This window comes from Netta rufina (assembly GCF_964035555.1).
Source record: "Netta rufina genome assembly, chromosome: Z".
In the NCBI taxonomy this organism is placed as follows: Eukaryota; Metazoa; Chordata; class Aves; order Anseriformes; family Anatidae; genus Netta; species Netta rufina.
In genome coordinates this window covers 34,893,438-34,919,176 of record NC_140126.1, presented here as the reverse complement: position 1 = coordinate 34,919,176, position 25,739 = coordinate 34,893,438, and the positions used below count along the sequence as shown (strand labels likewise).

At 33.9% G+C, this 25,739-nt stretch overlaps 1 protein-coding gene across 2 annotated transcripts in view; it reads right to left on the bottom strand.

The window, feature by feature from the left end:
- Positions 1-486: 486 nt before the first annotated feature.
- The window catches only part of ALDH1A1 (aldehyde dehydrogenase 1 family member A1), a gene marked incomplete at both ends in the record, with an annotated part of 56,061 nt that continues 30,808 nt past the window's right edge, over positions 487-25,739 (bottom strand). For both annotated transcript variants that reach the window (XM_084305449.1, XM_084305448.1), the window contains 11 exons: positions 487-559; positions 2,773-2,847; positions 4,114-4,271; positions 5,838-6,002; positions 10,489-10,673; positions 11,326-11,428; positions 13,221-13,334; positions 15,424-15,552; positions 17,502-17,563; positions 18,696-18,825; positions 21,714-21,854. In XM_084305449.1, coding sequence (XP_084161575.1) covers positions 487-559; positions 2,773-2,847; positions 4,114-4,271; positions 5,838-6,002; positions 10,489-10,673; positions 11,326-11,428; positions 13,221-13,334; positions 15,424-15,552; positions 17,502-17,563; positions 18,696-18,825; positions 21,714-21,854 — 1,335 coding nt within the window. The remainder of the gene's footprint in view (positions 560-2,772; positions 2,848-4,113; positions 4,272-5,837; positions 6,003-10,488; positions 10,674-11,325; positions 11,429-13,220; positions 13,335-15,423; positions 15,553-17,501; positions 17,564-18,695; positions 18,826-21,713; positions 21,855-25,739) is intronic.

Here is a 25,739-nt window from a genome sequence, read left to right as displayed (position 1 = left end):
TGTAGTAATCAATATGATGAACAAATTCAGCAGTGTAAGAAATATGTCTACTATTTTTGAAAGACAAAGAAAATTATCTATCTGCTAGTTAGTTACTTATAAGTGCTTTTGTTAAGGCCACGAAGAAAGGACAGCTTAGCATCTAACATGTAGAAGACCACATAAATTTAAATGGTACCTGCAAGATATATTGGAAAAGAAATGTTTCCATAGCACTACAGAGAGCTCCCACTGAAAATAAAAAATATTTTTTTCTTAATACAGATTTAAAAAGACATTAGTCACGTTCCAAACATTAAAGTTTCCCTTTCTCAGTTAATCATGTTAAAATTTTCTATATTATTCTTTATATTGCTAATGTAAGCAAGGTTCTCTTTTACAATCAGAAAGCAAAAAGGCTAATGAATAATCTGGTATATAAAACTTTTCAGAATTCAAATACATTTTTCAGATTCAAGAAGAAGACACACTGCACCTCAAGCAGCATTATGAGTTCTTCTGTGGGATTTTGATAGTGACAGTCTTAACTTCTGTGTATTCATGAAGGCCGTATTCTCCCCTAGATAAAACAGAACAAAGAGCCATACTTAGGTTAATGCTTTTTATATGAGTTATGTCCTTGATGGTATTTTCTATTGGTGCTGTGCAATTGGCCAGATGTTTAACAAGGATACTGAACATACTTGGAAGACATCTGTGCAGCTAGACTGCTGTGGGATGCCTTTTGAAAAGCTGCAGCAATTGTCTCCTGGGAAAAGTGTGAGAGAGTATAGTTTCGTTTCTGTGCAAAAGAATGGTGTTTAATCAATTTAGTTAATTTCTGTACTGCGTTTTGTGGTCTTTACAAGCATGCTCATCAAGTCTTTTGAAAAAGCCTTCCTCTGCTGTCAAGATTTTTTTTTCAGAGTCAGAAAATAGGGACTTCATCTCAAGTAAGTGGGAGACATAATTAATCCACTGTGAAATCTCCCAGACAGTAAAAAATACTTAAATCTCACTGACATGTCATTAGCATAATTTCACCTTCAAGTTTTACATGATGAATCTTACTTGTATGCCTGGCTGTTTGGCAGTTGTCATAGACAAACCATTTAGACATAATCGACTGTTTTATGGAACACAAGGTTTTTACAGTACAATGCCATCCAGTTCCCGCAGCCATCTTAGTACATATGTATACAAAAGAAAAATCAGGACTCCGTGTTGTAGGAAAACTATTACTGATTCTCTTTTTCATATTATTTCGAAGAGGCATTCTTTTAATATGTATTTTACTTCATAATGGCATTATTATTCCAATAATTATACAGCTATTTTTATTCTAGGTTTCAAGGAAATCAATGGTTTGACATGATGACTTCCTGATTATTTCAGTGAAATTGCTTCACACATACTTCTGCTGCTCCTACAACTGATTCCCACATATTTATAAAATTTCCTTTTTCCATGGAAAAATTGCATGTCTATCCCATTCTCACTTTTTAGCAGAACAAATTTTGATTTTCAACAGCATGAGGAAAACTTCATTTACACAAAAACTGAGTACCTTAACTGTTACAGAGATTATTAATTTTTATGATAGCATATTATTGTTTTCCTGTTATTTTCAGCGAATAGATCATCAAAATACTTCTGCAAAAGTCAGCAGTCCAGAATCATTTTCCGATTTTTGGCAATCAGCAAATACAAAACAGTCTGTGTTAGTAACGGCAAAAATGTGGTGGTTATTTATTTATTTATTTTCCATTTTGACATTTTCTAAAGCTCTCAGCATTTTCATAATTGTTTCCTTTGAAGTCTGTTGGAACTTTGCCATCAGGAGCAGATTTGATGCAGTGGCATAAAAACCCAAAACTTAACTCTCTTAAGAAAAAAAAAATAAAAATAAAACGAGAGAGAGAGAGGGAGAGAGGAGAGAGGGAAAGCACTAATGTATTTCATTTGCACATATAATTTTTAATTGGTTCAGTTACTCAGTAAAAGTGCTTTGCAGTTGGCATAATGTCAGGAAAAACATATATGTTCTGATTTGTATCCTTTGCTTTAAAAATAATTTCATTCTTAGTCACAGATTATATGACTGCTTATGATTTATGTTCCAAAAACTCAGAAAACAAAATGTTACATAATGTAACAAACATGTATGATATTAAACAGCGTAACACATTATCCATTATTAATATGAAAATCATAATGAATGCAGGAAAACAGCACATGATTCAAATTGAACCTGGATTAAACCTTAAAAGTTTGAACCAATTTGATTAGCTTTTCATTTCTGCATATTTCATTTTTTTTTCCACTTCTTTGGGGGAAAAAAAAAAAAAAAAAAAAAAAGTCTGAAGACTATACAGGGTTATTTCTGTCATTACATTTATCCAAGCTGTAAAGACCTTTCAAGGAGCATTTAAAGGGGATTCCACAAACTATGTGTGAACTGTATCTATAGTTAAATATATTCATGGAAATTACACTTTCTAGATTTATGCAAAAACTGTACACCATAAACACGAGGATCAGTTTTGTATGTTAGTAGACTGAAAAATATTAAATGCAATCATTTTGGAAAGATTTGTATCTAAGCACTTTTCTTATTGGTTTCATAGAGGAATTCTTTGCTTGACATTGTGTCTGACAGTGTGTGGCCTGTGAGGCTACAAAGTAGGCCTCAAAATCAAATAAATCAAATAGAGCATCCTAGTTGTGAATGTTGTTTTTAGAACTTCATTTTGTACTTCCTGTGAATCTACAGTTTAAAAAACATTTACTCACATTTCTCGTCCATTTCCTGACATCTTAAATCCTCCAAAAGGACACTGAGCAGACATTGCACTATAACAATTAACCCTGGAAGAACAGGAAAATGACTTTAGTGTTCCACATTGTGGAACAAGTTTATTCACTTCTGAAAAATCAATGCTGTTCCATGAAATGTATTAAACCTGTGGTGATATTCACAAACTATATATGAGCAACATATTTGCAAAAGTACATGTATTTCAAGTCTGAAAAAAAAAACACAAAGCATTACCAGAAAATACATTACTATGACCAGGGCTCTAACATTGATCAAGGGCCTACAAGCAGAGTGACACTTATCTTTCTGTTAATAGTTATAGTAAATCTCCTTCCTAGTTAATGAGCCTAATTAATTAGGTAAATTCGGCGTCACTTCGATATCTATTTTGGAAGTTTTGTTTGGTTCTTCTCAATGTTAAGCGATATTCTGTGCTATGGTTGAGAACAAAAATACAATAAGTGAGAATGGAATTTCATAGGAGACTTTGTAGCATGAATATTTTTGCCAGAATGTACATTCTACTCCATAGATGAGAAGTTCTTTCTGTCTTGCAACTTTGTCAAATCAGATATTCTTTATTTTCATATCTTATAATTTCTCCAACTGCCAGCCTCCTGGTTTCAGGATATTAGATATTAGGAAAAGATTCTTCACTGGGAGGGTGTTTGGACATTGGAACAGGCTCCACAAGGAAATGGTCAATTCCTTCATCTTTCAGTATTGTTTCTCTCAGACTTTGCCTTTCTGGACCCATGTGTCTCTTTCTTTTCTACATGTATTTCTGCATGGCAGCTTCATTGGCTGCTTTTTCAGCCTTATAGTTTCCCTTGATATCTTCTTACTTGAAACAATTCTTTCCCCCTCTTGTGATTTTTTCCATTTCTCAACCACATTTTATTAATCTTTTCTACTACAGGAGGATACTCTTCACAGGTTAATGAACAAGCAACTTCAAATAATGGATTTCTTTGCACATTACAGAAAATGATCCCTGTAATTTGAGAATATATTGGGGTATCCCCAGATCCTGAATGAAAAGTAAAGCAGTACTCTTACTGTATTTTTTTTTTTTCCAGACTAAGTTTACAGGACAACTGCATGAAGACTTAGAAGAAATATTTTTCTAGTAGCACATTAAGAATGGAAAGGTGAGGGGAAGAGAGTCAGAGGAGGATGGCACTAACCTACCTATCTAAAGGTGACAAAGAATGGAAATACAAAAGGATGCCCCCAAAGAAGTGTTAAAATGTCCTACAATTACTGCCATTGTCTCCTGTAGGTCTGAGGGAAGAATTAAATAAGTTATGACTTACCATACTGTCCCAGCTTGAAGAGCAGCTGCAAATGTCAGTGCTTTATCAATGTCTTTGGTAAAAACTGCTGCTGCTAAGCCATAACTGGTATTATTTGCCCTCTTGATAACTTCATCTACAGTTTTAAACTTCATAATTTGTTGAACAGGTCCAAATATCTGTTTCAAACACACATAAACATATGAAGTGGACTAATATTGTTATAAATAATAAATATTTAATACAACTTGTTGTTGTTGTCAGACAGCCTTATTCCAAAATTAATTTGGTCAAGAGGATACCTTTAAAACAGAGGTCTAAAAAAGATTATAAATTAACATGAAGGTAAGATTTTTTTAGCCTGCAGCAAATGAAGTTAACCTCTTGTGGAGAAAAAAAAATAAAATAAAATTACCCAGTGGTAATGCTGTGTAGGCAGGGGGGCGCTACCATATCTAATTATTCTTTTTCCCACAGATTGAGTTTTCCACTTGATTTTCCTTGAAAGTGTTTAATGATACTTTCTCACTGGACTTGTATGGTATGATTTACATAGATCAGAAGAACGTTCTCTCACAACCCAAATATTCTTTAAATTGCCTTGGCTTTATGGAGGTTTATTATTCAATAGATTCAAAATAACATGAGAGGCTCTGTTCTTGTTGTACTATGGACCTGAAGGAAACATCTCTGTGCCTACCTACCATTCAGGAATTCCTACAAAAGGAATAACTGAAATTACTGCTTGGGCAGCTCTCTCCTATTTTTCTTTCCTTTGCAATCAGATCTTAATGCTCTGCTGTTTGTTCATTTTAACATGAAGGTATGTTCAGTAGAATGTAGCAGCAGTATTGCTGGCTGCAAAAAGTAGCACCTAGATTTCTGACAGTTTTGAAGGAGTTTCTAGTGAGAATTATAATGGACACCAGTTGCACCCATTATTAATCAGGATGAATGTAAAGAAAAAAAAAAAGACAACAACAACAACAAACAAAAAAACCAAAGCAACCAACCAACAACAGCAACAACAACAACAAACAAAAAAAGAGATCATAACTGCACTCTGGGGATGTTTTTACAGGACTGTTTTCTCAAGAGAAAAGCAGATCTGCTGTCCTAACACTCTGGTTCCTTCCAGCTGGTCATTGCTGTCCTGGCAACACCCCCTTAATTGGTTTAGTACAAGCTTCTCAATACTGTACGGGCACTTCTGCAAATGGATCCAGGTTAAATAACCCTGCAGAGGCAAAACTTTGCTTTGTTGAAATTGTTACCAGGCAAAATGCATGTGGAAGCACAACCTAAGTCTTTTCTCGTTGCAAAATAACTCTTTGGCACATTTGTGTCAAAACCACAACCTGAGTGGCTCCTTAAGGAGTGAAGAGTTCACAAACTCTTTCAAGGTTTGTTTCAGAGTTACAGGCTACCATGACTCTGATATCTGAGACATGGGTAGTATGGGGTGATGTTATTAACAGTCCCAGCCTTAACAGTTCTTGACTCCTATCAGCTTAAGCTGGAGCCTTTGTTGGCAGACCAGCCTCACACTCCTCTCTCTCACCTCCACTGAGTTGGTGAAATGGCATAAGAAACCAAGAAAAGGATTTTAAACAACACCAGGATGGAACGACAGATTTACTGGGAACATTTTTATGCAACCACTTGACCTTCTAAATGGATATTTTGTACAGAAATTTAAACAGACAATCTCCAGTGAAAGTATAGACTGCCAAGAATTTCTTTACCTCTTCTTTGGCGATGCGCATATCATCTGTAACATTAGAAAAAACTGTGGGCTGGATGAAGTAACCTTTGTCTCCCCATGGACCTCCTCCACATTCCAGTTTGGCTCCTTCTTTTTTCCCACTCTCAATTAGCTCCAGGATTTTTTGAAACTGCTCCTTATCAATCTAAATGAAAAGATATTGCAGGAATGAAAGCAGCATACACTGATAACAATTCTTCTAGCTCATTAACTGCAACTTAACAATGTTCCAGCTTTGCTCAATTGCATGTGTTGAAATGGAACATCTGGACAGCCTTGCAAACATTCTTGTCATTAACTTCTCAAAGTTTTTTTTTTTTTTTTTGTTTTTGTTTTTGTTTTTGTTTTTCTCAGATAAAAAAAGATTAAAAAGAATTTTTGACATACTAGCATCAGCTGTGCAGGGACTGGTATGCTGTGTTTCTTCAATACAAAAGAAAAAATGTATCTTATACTTCTCCTAGTACTGTTGTCAACCACAAATGTTTAATCAAATGTTAATTTGATTAAAAAAATAATTTAAATTTAAATCAAATGTTAATGAGAATTGCTGAGCTTTTTTCTGCGATCATAACAGAGGACATGATCTAGCCTGCAATATTACTCTTCGCTTTGCTGTGGCTGGTAGCTTGTTCCTGCCTTTCCCCTAAACTGTTAAGGAAAGCTAAAAAAAAATAGTACAATTAAACTGAAATTCAGTGCTGTTTTCTGGACCTTCTGAATTGTTAGTGGAATAAAGACTTTTACCTTTGTGGTTAGAAAAAAACAGATGACAAATGTTTTGCTGGATGAAGCCAATATCTCTCCCTCTCCCCCAAGTTCACCACAAAATACAACATATGCCAAGCACATTTCAGTTTGGCTCTACGGTATAGCAGGTTTTAGTGCCTTTAGCTGGAAAGGGAGTTTACACTTCCATTCACAAAAACTCACAAAGGGAGAACATAAGAGATTTCCACTTCTCTATTTTTTAGTGACAAGATGGGTTGAAGGAAATATTGTACACCTGAGTAGAAAGAGCTCACATTTATTACAGTTCCAGAATCATAGAATAGTTTGGATTGGAAGGGACCTCAAAGATCATTGAATTCCAATCCCCCTGCAATGGGCAGGGAAAGCTTCCACCAGACTGACTGGCTCAAAGCCCCATCCAACCTTCCAACCTGGCTTTAAATACTTCCAAGGATTCACAACTTCTCTGGGTAACATGTTACAATGCCTCACCACCCTCTGAATTAAGAATTTCTTCCTTATATCTAATCTAAACCTACTTTTTTTTTTTTTTTTTTTTTTTTAAGCTTAAAACTCTTGCTCCTAGTCCTATCACTGCACTCCCTGACAAAGAGTCCCTCCCCAGCTTTTCTTTATGCCTGCTTTATTTGTTAGTATTTGTTAGTATTTGGAAGACCACTATTGGGTCTCCCTGGAGCCTTCTACAAGCTGAACTACCCCAGCTCCCTCAGCCTGTCTTCATTAGAGTCGTGCTCCAGTCCTTTGATCAAATTCATTCACTCCAACAGGTCCTTCTTGTGCTGGGGACCCCAGAACTTCATGCAGTAGTCCAGGTGGGGTCGCACAAGAGCAGAGTAGAGAGGGAGAATCACCTCCCTTGATCATGCTGCTTTTGATTCAACCCAGGATTTGGCTGTCTTTCTGAGACTGCAAGTGCACACTGCCAGCTCATATTGAGCTTCTCACTAACCACTACCCCCAGATCCTTCTCATCAGGGCTGTTCTCAATCCACTCTCTACCCAACCTGTATTTGTGGGATTTATGGGATTGCCCCATGCAGGACCTTGCATGCATTTGGCCTTGTTGAACCTCTCGAGGTTTGCCCAGAATCACCTCTCAAGGCTGTCCAGGTCCCTCTAGATGGCATCCCTCCCCTCCAGTATGTCAACCACACCACACAGCTTGGTGTCATTGACAAATTGGTCCCAGTACTGACCCCGAAGGAACACCATCTCTGATCTCCATATGGGCATTGATACATTAAGTGCACCCTTTGAGTGCAACCATCCAAACAATTTCTTACTCAGCAAGTGGTCCATCCATCAAATACAGGTCTCTTCACTTTAGAGACAAGGATATCATGAAGGACAGGAGTAAAGAAAATGTCTGATTTCCTTTCCTTTCCTCTTCTCTCTAAGACCTCTAAGATCATCAAGTCAACAGTTAATCTAGCACTGCCAAGTCTACCATTAAACCATGTCTTTAAGCACCACATCTACATGTCTTTTAAATATGTTCAAGGATGGTGACTCAACCACTTAATGGGACAGCCTGTTCTAATACTCCACAACCCTTTCAATGAAGATTTTTTTCCTATCTTCATGCCTGTAGGGAAATTGTGTACAAGGTAACATTTATTTCAGGAAAAACTCAATGCTTCTTTGATAAAGGCCTACAATACAACACCCTCTCTTCTATTTATTAATTAATTTATTTATTCACAGTTTCATGACTCTTTTATTGACTCTTTTGGAGTTCAACCCTTCAAGAACTTGTTCATGAAGACACTGAGATTACTTCTGGGGGGACTTTTGTGCAAACACTACTTCTCTATGATAATACTCATCAGCCAGTGAAGTAGGTGTGTGTCTTATTTTCTTATTCATACAGTTAAAAAGGTGACATTTCAGCTTAAGCTACAAGTCTTACCATTGTAGAAAAAATAAAGTATTTTAAAATATTTTGGGGATCTTGGATGTATATTAGACTAAACAGTTATTCAACTAAAGCTATGATAAAAGCTTATATTTATGGGGATATTTATTTATAGGGATATTTATAAAGAGGTGGTTTTTAGTTCCATGTGCTCCCCTTGTCATTATGCTTTCAAACAGTTACCTTAGTGCATGCTGAAGACATAAAGTTTCTGCTACCTTGGTGGCCAAATATCTCTTGTGCATAAACATCATGAAGAGAAGAAAACGTTTAGATGATACAGCTTATGTTGTGTTCACTTATCCCTTTGTTATTATTATCATCATAATTTTTCTTAATAATGTGTGAATTAGCATATATATGATCTTTTCCATTCCAGTAGGGACTTTGTCTCTTATTTTATGCTCACTGTCCAAAGCACTACACAAACTTTCTGCCTGAGGCAGGTGCCGTCCCACAGAGCCTGTGAACTGGAGGACAAATTTGGCTTTCAAGGAGGCTCTATGACACAACATAGTGAATTGGTTTTCTTTTCAAAAGAGAATTAGTCAAAAAATAGCAAATGATTTAAAGGCAATGAGAGACTAAAAGAAATTAATGCAAAATAAATTTATCTAAAGTGCATGTTTACATTTTCCATTAAAATTGGACTATAAGAACAGCACACACAGAAAAAGAACATGCCAATTCTAGCAGGATAAATTTTAACCTGTGAAAAACTTATGATTTCTTATAAAGCTTGCTAACAAGTAAAAGTGGTCAAAGAAACCAAATGCTGAGATTGAGGGAAAAGGAGTCCTCCTGTTCTTTCTAATGATTTAGTAATTATTTCTCAAATGTTTAACTGTCCTTTTAAAGTAGAAGTTTACTTTTGTTTCTTATTTAAATTGCTAATATGAATTTCAAACTCAGTAAAGCCACAATAATATGAGACTAGATTTCTCTTAGCTCTGTGTTAGCTGCATACAAGACTGAAAAAAAATATACCTGAATTCCTGGAGTTTCCTTGTAAGAAAATTCTTGTCCTCTGACATTTAGATTTATTTAGCTGAACATATTAGCTCATTACCTAGACACATTATAGGATATCAAAATAAGGTCCTTAAGATTTTTCCATTAGTTTGTGTAGCTTGGAATAAAATTTTCCAGTTGACTTTGTTTCTTTGATTATAAAAAATAACTGTGATAACCAATGAATAATATATTACATTATCAAATGTGTGGGTGTGCGGGAGTTCCTTTGTCTCCAGCTTTTGCTTTGTTTCTCATACAATTCCTGTGTTCTGTGATAATCAAATGTGTTTATAGTATCTCTTCCAAGAAAATGTATATCTTATATCCTATAGTATAAACTGATATGGGAACAAGACTCAGGAAAAAAATAATTTAACATTTCTCTGATGTGATTGACAGAATCCACTGAATCCATAATACTATGATAGTAATGCTTATTAATATTGAATTTCAGCCTTCATTTAATAGGGAAGCTCTTGGCATACACTTTTAACACAACCAGTAAAAAACATAAAGTGCTGTTTTTTAATTGTGGAATATTCTAAAATTGAGAACATCATAATGAAACACTAGCACCTTGGAAAAGAAAAAAAAAAATAACAGTATCAGCTTTAGTTTCATCAAGCTACTCATTTACACTGGCAGTCTTTGAATATAATGCTAACACTCCAACATGGGTGATCAAACTTGCAGTTTTACAGCTGTTGCTCTGTAACTTTCTCAGTGCATTTAAGTTCTATATAATTGTTCCCTTTCCATAATACTGGAAAATAGAATGAAATTCTGCACTTAGGCATATCGTGGTAACACAAATGACCCTCCATTCTTTTATCCAGTCTAACTACTGGACAATAATAAGCAGACTTAACACTAACACTAGAGTAGATTTTGAAGTACTTTAAAGTGTGATGTTCTCTCAAAATTATATAAGACATATAATATTACTTACTTGAGGGCCCTGCTGTACACCAGGCAGCAGAGGATCCCCAAGGGTATACTTCTTTGCTCGTTCAATGCTCCGGCGAACAAACTCATCATAAATAGGCTCTTCCACAAAAATTCTAGATCCTGCTATACAACACTGTCCTTGGTGGTAGAATAGACCAATATGTGCAAATTCCACAGCCGTGTCCACTGTAAAGAAATGCAGAGTTCATCAGATCTTAAGTTTGAGTGGTCACCTCTTAAATTATTTGCAAACCTTTGTCATGACATCTCATTTCCATTTTTTAACAGTTTTTATTCATATAGTCTTTTAAACACGGGTATTCATCCATTTACACGGGTATCCATCTATTTACAGTCCAAAGCTACTCTCATGTTGAGTAGCACAGTATGGCAAGACAAACCCACATTCAACTGTTGTGTGTGAAATGTTGGTTCAACATTATTTGCTTTATCAATAGTACCAAGAGAAAAATTCAGCTAGGATGTTAATAAAGTCCATCTAGTTGTTTTTGGTTCTGAATTCATGTTCCATTAGAAACATTATTAAAATAACACTTGGCAAGCTGTCAGATATTCCTGTTCATTCAAGAGCCATCAATTTCTGATGACAATTTGTTTTGAAACTATGGCAGGACCAGAAAACAAAATGGAATAAAAAAAACAAACAAGCAAACAAAACAAAACAAAAACAAAACAAAACAAAATAAAATAAAACTCTTCTCTAGAGAGATGCATTTTTTTTTTTAATCTATTTTTTTTTTTTTTTTTTAACAAAGAGGAGAATAACTATATGGGACTTGAAAAAGTAGTCAGTTTATATAATGAAAATGTTACTAACAATCTGCATCTGCAAATATAATGTTAGGACTTTTTCCTCCAAGTTCCAGTGTAACTCTTTTCAGGTTGCTCTTTCCTGCAGCTTCTTTGATCAGTTTGCCAACCTAAAAGGCAGAAAAAAAGACACTTTTACCTCAAAAAATATCACCCCAGTAACACGCCTCTAATTTCCATGAAAGTGGAAGCCATAGCTCAGGCTGTGTAACTGTGTAATTGTGTAACCAGTAGCTATAGAAATAAATAATTGTACAAATAAAAATAATAAGAAAAAAAAAGAGAGAACAGAATTGGAAGGAAAGAATCAGTGTATAGATGAATTTTAATCTACAAAGCAGTATAACTGCTTCCTAGAACTGTTTTCCCCTGGAAATATTAATTTTATCTAACAAAGAAATCTGATGTCCTTTTGGTACCATCATTCTACTTGCTTGGTTGAATGTGTAATCTAAACTAGGCATTGATTGGTGCTCTGTTACTTGCTCTCAATAAATTGAAATATATATATGGGAAAACCCTTTGATGTATGAATTAAATGAGAGAAAACTCAGATCTCTACAGTGCCTGCATGACTAACTTTACCTTATTATAGTTTCTCCCTTATCAGTAAAAAGGAGACCTGAAAGAGCAGAAAATGGGCACAGCGAGGCAGAGCCCCTGTCCTGTTTCCACTGGTGGCATAATTAAATGATTTTTTTTTTTTTTTTTTTAATGAGAACTATCCTGGAAAAATTATGAGTAAAAAAAATAAATCTTGCAGCTTTGGCCTGTAACTGCTAGTGTGTAGATAACATCAGATAACTTCCCTTGTGTATCAGCCTTCCTGTCTTTGGGAATACCTCTTCATGATTCTAAATTACACTATCAGAAGAAAGGGACAGCCACCAAAATCAGGAAATAATTGTCCACCTGCCTTTGGAAGGACATTGGGCACGGGGAATTGTAGTTACTGTCTGCTGGGAATATATACGGACTATTTCTTATATGTCCTGGTTTTGGATCCTTTTTTTTTTTTTTTTTCTTTCTTTTTTTTTTTTTTCCCCCACTATTTTAATGCTGAAGGTTTCTGAGAATAAACACAGATCTTGCTCTCAGTGTACACTGACTGTTGACATGAGGCAATGATATTTATCTTTGGAGTGCACATCCAAGAAGTTAAAAGGCCAGTTGGCAGCTCTTCCTTGTAGCATGCATACAAACAGAAAGTACTATACATACAGACAGATAGTACTGTACTATACGTAGTAAGGATAAAGTTAGAGAGTGCATGCATTGAGAAATCTTCAGTCATATCAATCTTTGTTCCTGAGAGTGAAGGTTAGGAAAAATTAAGTGACCTTCCTTTCAATTGTTAAACAGATACATATCCTTCTGATGTATAACTGATACACTTCTAAGACCACCCAAATAATTATCTGTATCATTCAAATACCCCAAACCCATCACCTCACCTACATGTGTGCAGGACTAGGAATGAGAATTCTGACGTAACTTCCTACCATCATGTTATTAAAGTTAAAGAGAACAGAGCACAGCTTTTTTTCACTTTTTGCATTTTTTTTTAAGTTATACTTAAAAAGAAGCAAACAACAACAAAAGTTATTAAAATATTTTCTTTTTAAAGGACAAGCCTTAAAATAGGATTGTTATATAGAAACCATTGTATCTCATGGAGTGCCTTTGTTTGAAGGGCTTTCCTGCAATACAAACATTGTTTAAATATGTTTAAAGTTAATAATAACCAACAAATCATTAAACAGACTTTGTTTAACAAACCAGCAGCCAAAAGAAAGAAAAAAATTAAAACAATTACATAGAACAAGTTAGACATTAAATCAGTACTGGGAATCAGAGGGCCACAGTTCCTGCTTATATTTTCTTGCATTCATATCTCAATACCTCAGTAGAGCCTGTGAAGGCCACTTTATCTATATCCATGTGGTGAGAAATAGCAGCTCCAGCAGTAGGTCCAAAGCCTGGCACAATGTTCACAACTCCAGGTGGAAATCCTGCCTGAATTGGAAGAGAGAACTCCATAAAACTGGAGAAGTAATGATGACTAGAAGAACATCTCATATAGTCTTATTTCTCTTTTCAGTTCTACAGTTATTCTCAGCCTTACAGCCCCAGACATGTCTATTTCTCACATGATTTATGAACCCCCAGAGATGTTTTTATGCCATTGAGCTGGCTCTTAAAAGCAAGGAAAAGAAAAGAAAAGAAAAGAAAAGAAAAGAAAAGAAAAGAAAAGAAAAGAAAAGAAAAGAAAAGAAAAGAAAAGAAAAGAAAAGAAAAGAAAAGAAAAGAAAAGAAAAGAAAAGAAAAGAAAAGAAAAGAAAAGAAAAGAAAAGAAAAGAAAAGAAAAGAAAAGAAAAGAAAAGAAAAGAAAAGAAAAGAAAAGAAAAGAAAAAAAAACATTATTTTAATTTTTAGTGCCATTGGCTAAAAAGTACATTTTTTTTTTCATCTTTCAGACATGTCAAGAAAAAGATGGCTTAATTTTTTGTCAGCATCGTTAAAGTTGTTAGAATCATTCTGTGTGCTTGATGATTTTTGCTCATTATCTCTCATATTAAATGGCATTTAGTTAATGATCTGCTGACTTACAATATATATATATATATTTAATAAAAATGATGGAAATGATATTTTCAACTCAATGTGTTTTCTTCTTTTTCTGGACAGCAGTAGAGAGTGGATAAAATGACAGCTAACAGCACAGAAAAGGAAGACCATTTACCAAGCATGAAAAAGTTGCCTACTGAAGATACGTAAAGTTCCATTATCTGGCAAACTTAATAGTTAAAGAAAATGGAAACCTTTGTGTAAAATCAGACCTCTATTTTCCTACAAATTCTATACGAGATATGTATACTACAATCATTCTTGAGGGACATGATGATATAAATGTGACTTTTATTAAATCCCTACTGTATCTACCAGATAACACAGTAAAGACATTTAACAATGGCTTACCTAAACTTCTCATCTAGATGAACACTAAATGGGTAAAATGTGTATCCTTTACTAAAAATGTTCTAGTGTTCTACCAGTCATTACCAGTAATAGTTCTAAAATGCAAGTGATCTATGATCACTTTCCCACTTTAGAGCACTCCTTTGAAGTAATTAGAAATAATAGAAAATATATCTGCTTTTTTATCTCCTTGACCCAATGTTATCTAATAGCATTTCCTATGTAATAAAATAACAGTAGGGTTTAGTTTCTTCTTAATACTCATTTAATTGGCTTGAAATAGTACTGAAGACTGTGTACTCTGCTGAATCATTGTTTTGAACCAGAATAATAAAAAGTGCCAAGTCATTGCCATTAGCACTGTACAAGGTTACTGAGCTGGCAGTTATTGACATCTGTGCCAACTCTTCAAACATGTTAGATTACATTTGTTGATCTTATTGGGAAGTGAGATAGCTAAACTGTTCTTCTTTGGGTGTTTGCTGGGCTGGGCACAATGGTCAATGTAACTTTCGAACTACTGGATAAACTATGACACTCCTTACATTCAAGAGCACAAAGTGCTCCCAGTTTCTGTGTGAAGAAAGTTCATAAGTTTGGCAGCAGTCAAGCAATGCAGATTTACATCTCTCTGTTAATTATAAACCGAGCTGGGTGAAAAGTATGTTCAGTTTAAAAAGTATGTTCAGTTTAAAAAAAAAAAATAAATCCGATAATAATTAGCTGTACAAACAGGTTATTTTCTGTGATAACTATGCTAATAAAGCCATTGCCACCCACTTCCAAATACCCTGCTCCTGACTTCTTGTTTACTTTTAACTTTGAAAGGTACTGTGCAAATATGTTTACCAAGGAATGGAGTTTACTAAATTGCTATTGTGAAGCTTTTTTTGTTTGCTTATTTTGTATTGTTTTGTTCTGTTTACTCTGTGTGTGTGGATAAAGCTGAAAGATATGTATGCTTTTGTCCTCGATTTGCTTCACTGGTTTACAGTAGGGTAAGTTCCATAGTACAAGGCTAGACATGCAATGCTAGTACTTGACAGCCTAGCTTCTGTGGTATTTCAGCTGCAGTATTCTCTTACATTTCAAAGAAGGGCAAAATACTGTGCTGTTACTGACTTACCTCTTTAATTAAGGATCCCATGTAAAGGGCAGTCAGTGGTGTTTGTTCTGCTGGTTTGACAACCACCGTGTTTCCACAACAAAGGGCAGGGGCGATCTTCCAGATAAACATAACCAATGGGAAGTTCCACTGAAAGACAGATGAGAAGGTGTATCCTATTACTAATACATAACCAAAATGCCTTTGCTTTTTTCTATGATAATAGCACCCAACAGTGTGGATGAACTCTTTGTTGAGTTCTTTTCAAAGTGAAGGTATTTAGAAAAAGCATCTGGCAAGCCACACTATACAAAAATTGTGATTCCAGGTATATATGTGATTCCAGGGGATCAAAGGTGTTAGTTAAAAACTGAAGAGACCAGGAGGGTACTCCTATAAGAAAGACTGACACCAAGTTGCTGAATTACTGGTAAAGCTGAGAGTTTTGCTGTCTTGTTTCTTAAATGATCGTGTTCACCATCGATTCAGTTTTCAAAGGGAAACAATGCAATAAGGGGTACCACTGCTGCTGTTCTCTTCCATTGTGATTTCACTGTCTGCTTTCTATTGTGTTTAGTCCAACCAAACTGCATAGTAGCTGACTCCTTTGGACTCCATATTCAGCAGTGTATGGGACAGTGTAGTTGGGGAAAAATGGGCTGCCTCTGTGAGAAGCATTAAGCCTTTGGGCCTATACACAAAAGATGCACAAGAAAGAGGAAAAAGAAGTTAACAGTTACCTAGTATGTCAAAAAAGCTCGGAGTATACATGCAACTGTCCTTTATCTCATTTAAATATCACCCCACCCTCAGAAATAACTGAAGAACAAATAAAGTAAAGGATTACAGGGCTTTCTGGTCTTCTTTACTGAAGCAGAATTGGAAGTGGAAGAGAAATGCTGATCTAGCAAAAGTGTTCGACAGCACTCACTTAATACTTAAATTTTGGTATATGTGAAGACCTTGAGCTAGGTGGCTTTAAATTTCTATGATGAGAAAATAGAGATATACTTAGAAATCCTTGAACATTTTGTACGGAAAGCCAGCAATTGTACAAATTGTCCATAATTCCAGGCTATAATTTTACACAGAAGAGTGTCTAGTTCTTTACCATATCTTAACTCTGTGCTTCATTTGAAATATCTTGTGCTGGACTTACAAAAGAAGCTAGATCAATAGATTCCCAAACTGTACTAGAAGCTGGATCCGTATGCTGTGTTCTAGAGATGTTCTCTCAACCAATGTAGTGGTCTAAAGATACAGAAAATCTGCAAGATCAGCTGAAAGATGTCAGGAACAAGAGTAGGGCCCACATATCAGAACAAACCTGATAGACAAGCTGACTCTTTTAGAATCTGGCAAGCTGTTGAGCAGGTCAAGTCAGGCTACCAAACCTACTATGTGCAAAAAAGCGTGAGGATTAAGCGTGTCTAGCTCATATAAACATTTTCACAGCTACCTGTTGAAAGCATGTAGATCTCACAAAAGTGTTTGAGAGTTCATTTCCTCAGCGTTTTGGATGCTCAGACTCAGGCAGGCCTTTTGAAACTTCATTTAGAATAAGCGATTTCAGAACTGGGAATTTTGACACTGACCAGAAACTTGGGAACGTGTCTCAGTATCACTGTGCCAATCAAATATATTATTTTTATTGCTTGTACCATCAACAAGATAAATGATTCTCAACCATAACTAGAGATTGCTGTTCAGATATTATATAGAACAGAACAGATATTCCAAGTACCAAACAGTTTATTGGTTATAGGCTTACATTATCCTCTCCAACTAGTTTATTTCCAATTCTTGTGGTTCCAGCAGAATGCACTTCTATCTTTAAACTAATTCATCAGCCAATCTTTTGTGTTTTACTTGCCCTTCACATACAGGGAGAAGAGAGACAAGGCTGAACTAGACTAACTGTTCAAAATGTCATGATCTGATGAAAGATTTTGATGAATACTTAAGATAGTCTCTAATTTTAGAAACATAAAGTTTCTGACTGGTAATGTTTCACTAATCCGTTTGCAAAGAAAACATTTCAAAAGCATGCCCATTTACAACAGGAACATTTATGCATTAGATAAATGGATTCAACTTACAGGAATAATTTGGCCACACACACCAATGGGCTCATGTCTTGTAAATGTGAAAAAGTTCCCATCTAGAGGAAGAAGAAATAAATTAGATATTCAGGAAAAACAGTTATGAGAAACAGTTAAATCAGAAAGAAGATAAAGTTGGATACCAAACATAGCTACATACAATTTAACTTAAGATATTTTCAAAATCTTAACTGTGCAAGAACAACTATGAAGTACATCTGGATTCAATCTCTACTTTCTTCATAGCTTCAAGGTTTGACTCTGCCAGTCTAAGTTTTCATAGTGAAAACCCTGCTTCTCAAAGTGGTATTCACAGCATACCAATGAGCATTCTTCACTTCTTTTTTCTATCACTTTTTTCCTTTCTTAAAGTTCTTCTCTAAAAGCTACTTGCAATCCTAGGTACATATCAAACATATTTTTAATATTAGATCTTAGCTTAAATCAAATCCATTAAGTATAAAATTCTCTTTGATTCAAATAAACATGTGTTCCATTAAGCCTAGCATAGGGATCTACGTCATGCAAAAAGTTGGAAGTATTTATCACTTCAGTATTCCTTAATTCCTTCTTTATTACCATTCTTTTCCTTGTCCTTCTGAGAGAAAGAGGCTAGCAACAATGTTTTCTTAGAGCTGCTTAATGGAACAGAACAAAATTTCAGAAAAACAAAGAAAAGTTTCCTCATTCCTCTCTTTTAGTACTCTTCCATATAAGCTATCCAATAACTGAAAGAAATACTATTGTTTCTGCTAATCTTAGCTTTAGTATGCTGCTACCTGGCTTTCAGTATTGTACCCTTGCATAAATGATACCTTGCTATACAAAAATAACCTATGAGTCTTACTCATACATATAAGCTAAAAGCTTCCTTGTCAGTATTATATTATATTATATTATATTATATTATATTATATTATATTATATTATATTATATTATATTATATTATATTTATTATATTATATTTATTATATTATATTATATTATATTATATTATATTATATTATATTATATTATATTATATTATATTATATTAATTAGTGGTGCATAAAACAAGATAAGCTATATTAAGAACTGTCTAAAATATTTTCCTTTTAAGATGTTTTTCGTGCTGTGAAGCTTCTAGAAAAATGTAGTTTTACACAGGTCACATTGTTTCAATTACGTACGTTTATCTCAAAGCTACTCACCCATTGGAACAGTCCGACCATGGATTTTATCAGCCCAGCCTGCACAGTAACGTAATGTTTTAATACAGGCACCTAAATCCATTAGGTAGGCAGTAGAAAAGAGTTTCCCACCATCGATGGCTTCCATTGTCTGCAAACAACAGCAATTACAAAGTTAATATGAACTACTGATACGCCTTCTCATATCTGTACTTCATCACTTAGTATTTCGTTGTCCAGTTCAGAGTACTTGCACTTAATACTAGCTTTTAGGGGATTAATTCTCCTCCAAAGTCTACTTAGCACTTGAAAAACCCAAGGTGGGAATTTGCAAATGAGAAAATTTTATGATGGTTTATTCTCAGTGATCTATCCAGATAACATGACCACCATACATTTGAAATGGTAACCAGTTCTGAAGAAAAGAGTATTTCTCCCATTTGAATTAATTAAGATGTTCCAGTTTAAACTGAATATTATACAAGCTGTAGATGTACAGCTAGGGATCTGTGGGTTAATTGTTGCAAATAAATGGAGTGGCCTCCCTTGGTACATTGACATATAAGGAAGGCAACAGTTTCTTACAGATAACTGTCACGCTAACTTGGGATCTTCTACTTTTTAATTATCAAGAGAGATCTTTCTATGTGCTTAATGAATGATTAGCATCTTATATGAGCAAGAAGAGACAAAGTATAGAATATAATTCTATAATAAAGCCCAAATTTCCTCATGTGCAAAGGAACGATCTGAGACTTTGGGAACTATTGAGACAGAGAAATTAATTGTATCACTCCAGCCAAATCTAGGGAGTATGATTAATGTCATTTTAATACCCCTAACTATTGGGACATTTAGCTAAAGACTATGTGAAGTCCTTAGACAATATCAACATCTTCTTAATAGTGATAGATTTTTTCTCACAGATTTTCATCACAGAGACACTGTGGACCTTCAGCTTAGTGAACAATATTGTAAGGATGCTTAGTGGTAAAAACCTGAAGTATTGTTTCAAGATCTAGTCAGATCTTACAGATATTCTTTTATTTTCTAAACTTGTTATTTTGCATGTCCAAAATTCCTTAATGTTCATAATGAATCTACTGACTAATTGTGAAAGTAAAATGTTTCACCAACAACCTGCCTCTAAAGTCCAAAATTTTAGTTAAATTGGTGCACTGCAGATATCAAATTTGAGAGGACAGCAGAACAAATGGAGAAGTTAGTAATGCTTTTTCAGCATACTGCTTTTACTTACTATTCCAGAGTATACTTATCTGCCTACAGGACTGTTCAGCCTCTGGACTTTGTGAGAAACATAATTATACAAAACAGTGAAATGGAATAATTTAGATCCTGAATAGATGCAAAAACACATGAAAACATGCTTGAAATGAGCTAAGGGGTCTATTTTAACCTCTAATAGATATAATGCTATATGTAACTGAAGCACTGGCTATGCTGTTCTTAGGATAAGTTATGAGTGGACAAAGTCTGTATTCATTCTGGTGAAGTTCGGAAAGCACTTTGTTCAAACATACCTTATCTAAAAGGGAAAATTAGGCAATAATTTAAGGAAGATGTGGGAAATAAAAACAAAGTCAGCAAAATAGTAACCTGGGAGGGGTCTCAGAGAAAAGGAGTATTTTAATATTATGAAAATGGCTAGTAGGAACGAAATCTAAATGTTTCATCTTTCTTAAAAATATATAATAAAAAAATAAATAAAAAGATTATTTCTCTATCCCCTTTGCATGTGCTGTACCACCTTAGCTGGTACAACAAAGAAGCAGATGCTAATTTATCCAGTATTTAGCTGACAGGTGGGCTTACATTTTCTATTAAAAAATGTAATTCTCTTAAAATTTAGCCTCTCTCAACTCCAATAAATCTAGCACTGTCAAGGACACATTAGCCACTGAAGATTTCTCCTGAAAACCTAGGCGATTGTTATTCCATATCAAGGTGACAGGATGAGTTCAGTTGTTCAGAGAAGCAGCTTTCTTGAAGAAAAGTGTAAATCTGAGAGTTGTAATCTTCGGAGCTTGAGGACACAACCTCAGTTCCTTTGAAATTTTCATTTGTCTTTAAAAACCTGTTTGGACATGCACAAGTGCTTTTGTATACTAAAGCTATAAAGAAAATAGAATGAGAAATGGACATTTCATTGGAGCTTTTACATATTTTGGAGGTTAAAATTTTATTGACTTATTATTGGTGTGTTTTGTAGCTAGTGGCTAAATACTTCTAATAGTGACTAGATCAGTATGAGTGATGATCCTGAATGCTGGATGCTCTTGATTCTCTCTCACATAGTGGCACAACACCAGTGTTCATCTTAAGGAGAGCACAAACAATTAACTTGCCTAAACATTCATCCCAGAAGGCATATGAAATATGAAAGAGATCATCTTAACTGTAGCATCCAACATGGAATAGGTAGAGTATTGCACTTTACCAAATAACTGGAACGTTTATTCTTTAACTGTTCTTCCTTGAGTTACTGCAGTTAGATGGTGGTGCCATATCTATCTGTCCACAGTTGAGCAGTAAGTAACATGGCCAACAAATTAACCCATGTTCCTGGGTTAAGGTGTTTTTTGTTTGCTTTTTTTTTTTTTTTTTTTAACTCATAACCATTTGCAAGCTAGAGTTAGTGAAAACAAGATGTATAACACTGAAATTCAAAACTTCTTCCCATGTAAGGCCTTGACTCAGGTCTTGGTTTAGACAAGCGTTAAGCATGGGGTCTATTAATGTGTTCTTGTGATTCAACATCTGAAATTGCATGGATTGTAAGCAGCTTTAACGTCATCTTAAAGTTAATGAAATACTCAAGTACTTTGTGGATTTAGGATGTCTATACACCAGAGTGTAAAACAGTTTAATGCGGTGTACTTGGAATGGAGAGGGAAAAATGAATACTGAAACAGTCTTATTTTCCATGGTTTTAGTGCATTACTGTTGCTTATATCAATCAGTAAAAATCAGAACACATATATATGTATTTCCACCTTTTTGTTCACATATTATACTCACAGCTAAAATCAATCTATCTCTTTCAACTAAATCAGCTAGTTTATTCAAGAGCCTTCCTCGCTCTGAAGCATCCATTGTACGCCAGGGTGATCCAAGCTCAAAAGCTCTTCTAGCTGCTTTAACAGCCTTGTCTACATCTGCCTGTGGGAGAAAAAATAAAATAAAATTAATCAGTAATTGGTTGTGTCATCCAGGCTTGTTAGTTGCTAAACATGCAAAGTGTTTTGCAATCCCAGAATCAGAATTTGTACAGTAATTTTAGATATATAGTTTATTTTCTTTCAAACACCTTTCCTGTCATTTCAGCAATGTGAAGTTCAGCAATGAGAAGCAGATGGGTTTTCAAAAATCATGAAATTAAAAAATAAAATAAAATAAAATAAAATAAAATAAAATAAAATAAAATAAAATAAAATAAAATAAAATAAAGGAATTCCAGTTCTAAAAAGTCTCTCTTTCAGTGTCTGTAACTGGGGATGAATACACAAATTACAAATTTGAATTTGCATTTAAAATAATATTAACAATTAAATAGTTGACTACATGTGAAATGTTAAGCCTAAGTACTTTAAAGTTTAGGCATTGGCTCAAGATAATTTTTCAACCCATTAATGTTTTTTTTATAACATAATGCGTTATTTACCATATGGCTTTTGATGCAGTGAGAAAATATACAATGAATTACATGGAACTCTTTTGTGTGCAAGACAGTTCCAGGTAAATTGATTAAAAAATCCCTTGAGAAATGGTTTTCAAAACCTGGAGGTTTTTTTTTTTTTTATTATTTTATTTTATTTTATTTTATTTTATTTTATTTTATTTTATTTTATTTTATTTTATTAATCTTGTTAAAGATTCTGAAAGAAATATAACAACAAAAAGGAGGTTTATTGCAGTCTTTTGTTAAAAATTAAAAACAATGATTTTTGAAAATATATATATACTTATTCCATACATATATAGAATATATTTTCTTAAGCAATTTGCATACTTTTTTTTTTTTTTTTTTACTTTTTTTTTTTTTTCTTTTTTTCCCCTTCTGATTGCTAGAATGTAAATCACTATAAGGTTAACTAAGTGAGCCAAGTTGACTGCAGGTCAATGTGCAGGTTAAGTGGTTCTAAATGTGGACCAGATCTAGAATCTTTAACTGTATAATTCTCCTTCAAAAGGGAGAAAAGAAAACCAAAGCCATAAACCAAAGCCTAGTATAGAGCTGCTGGACAGGAGACTCACAAAACTTCCTAGGATGAAGTTTGGAAAAATGATATTGGGAAGGATCTTTACAACATGCAAAATAATTACTGTACTGACCCATTGTCTACATCAGGTAGATAAAATCTATCAGATTAAAAAAGGCAGTTTTTCTTCAAAAACTGCCAAAATGTTGTTAGATACCTCAACACTTATCTGTGACACAGAAATATGTATTCAGTGAATATTTATTTTTTTTTTTTTCCTTATCTCTTGCTATCATAAAAATTCTACAGCTTTGCAATACAACTTCAGATGTATGCAGTGGCCTACACTAGTAAAGAATGGGAGAAACCATGAGCTACACTTGTGTGAATGATGTAAATTAAAATTAAAAACAGTGCCATGTGTTTTTTAGTGCAGAAATAATTAAAACCAAGAAAAGGATATTTAAATATAATTATTGGCTGTGAATAACAAGTAAGGAAAAAAAAAAAAGATATTCTTTAAATATATGAAATTTAATTTGGGAACATATACAAAGAAAATAAAGGTGGTTAGATCTATACAGAGCTAGATTTATTTTTTTAATAGACTTTTCATTAATTTATAATAAATATTATTACTATGAGCCTTTAATATTAGTCAATCTGGAAAAAAACTTTTTTTTTTTTTTAATTTTTTTTATTTTTTTATAAATACTACTGCAAGGCAGTGGACATCCCTGCTGTACAAACAAATCAATTTCCTAAAATCTGGTTTAAAGAGTAGGCTCTAGAATATCAGGTTCGCAGTGACCATGTAATTTATTAGATTTGTACAGTTCACTTGGCAATTTTATTTTTACACATTAGTTGGAAAAATTATTGGAGAGAAAGCAAACCTCTGTTTGCTTTTGAAAGCAAACAGCATCATCTTTCTATCTAATGCATTACTATATTGCCTGTAAAAAATTAAAACTAGAAAAATTCTGGATGTTAAATGAACAGTTGCAGGTCATGAGCAATTTAATTGGAGAATGATCAAATATTAGGCCAACCTGATTTTTAATATAATCTTATTTTCAAACACTGAATAGAGAAGTGATAGAAGTAGGGTTTTGCATCAAAAGCACTTATGGTGCTTTTGTGATAAAATTCAATAGTAAACAACATGCTTATGAAATGTTTTGGTTGAGGGAAAAATGAGCCTGAACTAATCTCAGTGATACTGAGACAGCTAACTGGGAATAAAAAAAGCATGAATAAGACATTTTAAGAACTTACGATCAGGCATATGCAGTTACCACTAGATTCATGCAGATTTTTTCAATTATCTCAGTCAAAGAGAGAGTTCAAAATGTGTCTTTGGTATAGCCTTCCTGCATGGTCACTATTGATGGTATACTAGACAGAGAGCTCTTGAGCCAAAGTTTAAGACACTCAGGATGTAATTACCAAACAGAATAACTAAGTTTCAGTGAGCACAGGAAGCTGCATGAACTCTGTTCCTACACATTTCTCAAAAAAACATTTAATTTCAGAGTGAATCTCTGTACAGTAAAGTCAATATTCCTAAAAAGAGTGTGCTAACTATTTTGACAATAAATTGCTGGTGAATTTCCAGCACTAATAGACTGATTATGAGTTCATTAATATCTTTCATGGATAAAATGGTGTTCAACAGACATTTTCCTGCTAAACTTAAAACAGGACTCATACACAAATTATTCTAGTGATGAATATTTCTTGGCTGAAATGAACATCAGATATCATTCTGTGAGAAATACAAGAAATTCTATTCTATTATTTTTAAAAAATATTTATTTATTTATTTAGTGTTTGTGTGTGTGCAGCTGTCAACTGGAAATAGAACATTCACTTCTCATACTTATTTTCTCAGACTTTATCAAAAAATATGTCATCAGTTTTAAAAGTGTTTAAGCAACATTGTCTGTTCTATTTAAACAAGTAACTCCTCTACTTGGCAACATATATTTAAACTATATGGTCAAACTAATTAAATCTTTTTTCATCTAAAAATACTTACCAATGCTATGGTGAAAAAACAAAGCTGCTTATTTGAGGACACGGCTTTTCATTATATATCTGATTAAATGCCATTTTTTAGTATTTTTTCCTAGTAAAAAAAAAAAATCTCATACATGTAAAAAAAAAAAGTTTGTTTTTAAGTGTTAACACTCTTTTTACTTCTTTGCTTAAAACCATCAATTTAACATCCAGCACAGAAATACTCTTTGTTAGGATTAATGTCTATTTGGTAGATTACCTTCAGCTTCATAACCCACTTTAGTACTATGTTTCAATATATTCTTCACAAAAATTACATTTTCAAGATGACACTACTGAGAAGAAAAATTCACAGCTAAAAATGCTGCTGCTGATGAACAGTTTCTCAGAGTCTCCATCAGAAAATGTTACTATTTTTCCAATTTATGGTATCTGTAATGTAAATCCTTACATACATGTAAATGTGTTATGAACAGATTAGATCACTGTGTAAGGAAGAGCCAGGAAAACAAACAAACAAAACAATGATGAAAAAAATGACAAAATAATAACAAAACTAAATGCCACTGATCAAACACAGCAAAAAGAATTGCTATTATTAACAAGAAAATTAACAACAAACCTTTCCTCATTATATTATTAATATAATATCCTAAGAGTGAAACAGAAGAAAGGAGGATGGAAGTATAGAATCATAAGATATCCTGAGTTGGAAGAGACCCACAAGGGTCACTGAGTCCAACTCCAGGGTCTGCACAGGACCACCCAAAAATCAGACCATGTGTCTGAGAGCGTTGTCCAAATGTTTCTTGAACTCCAGCAG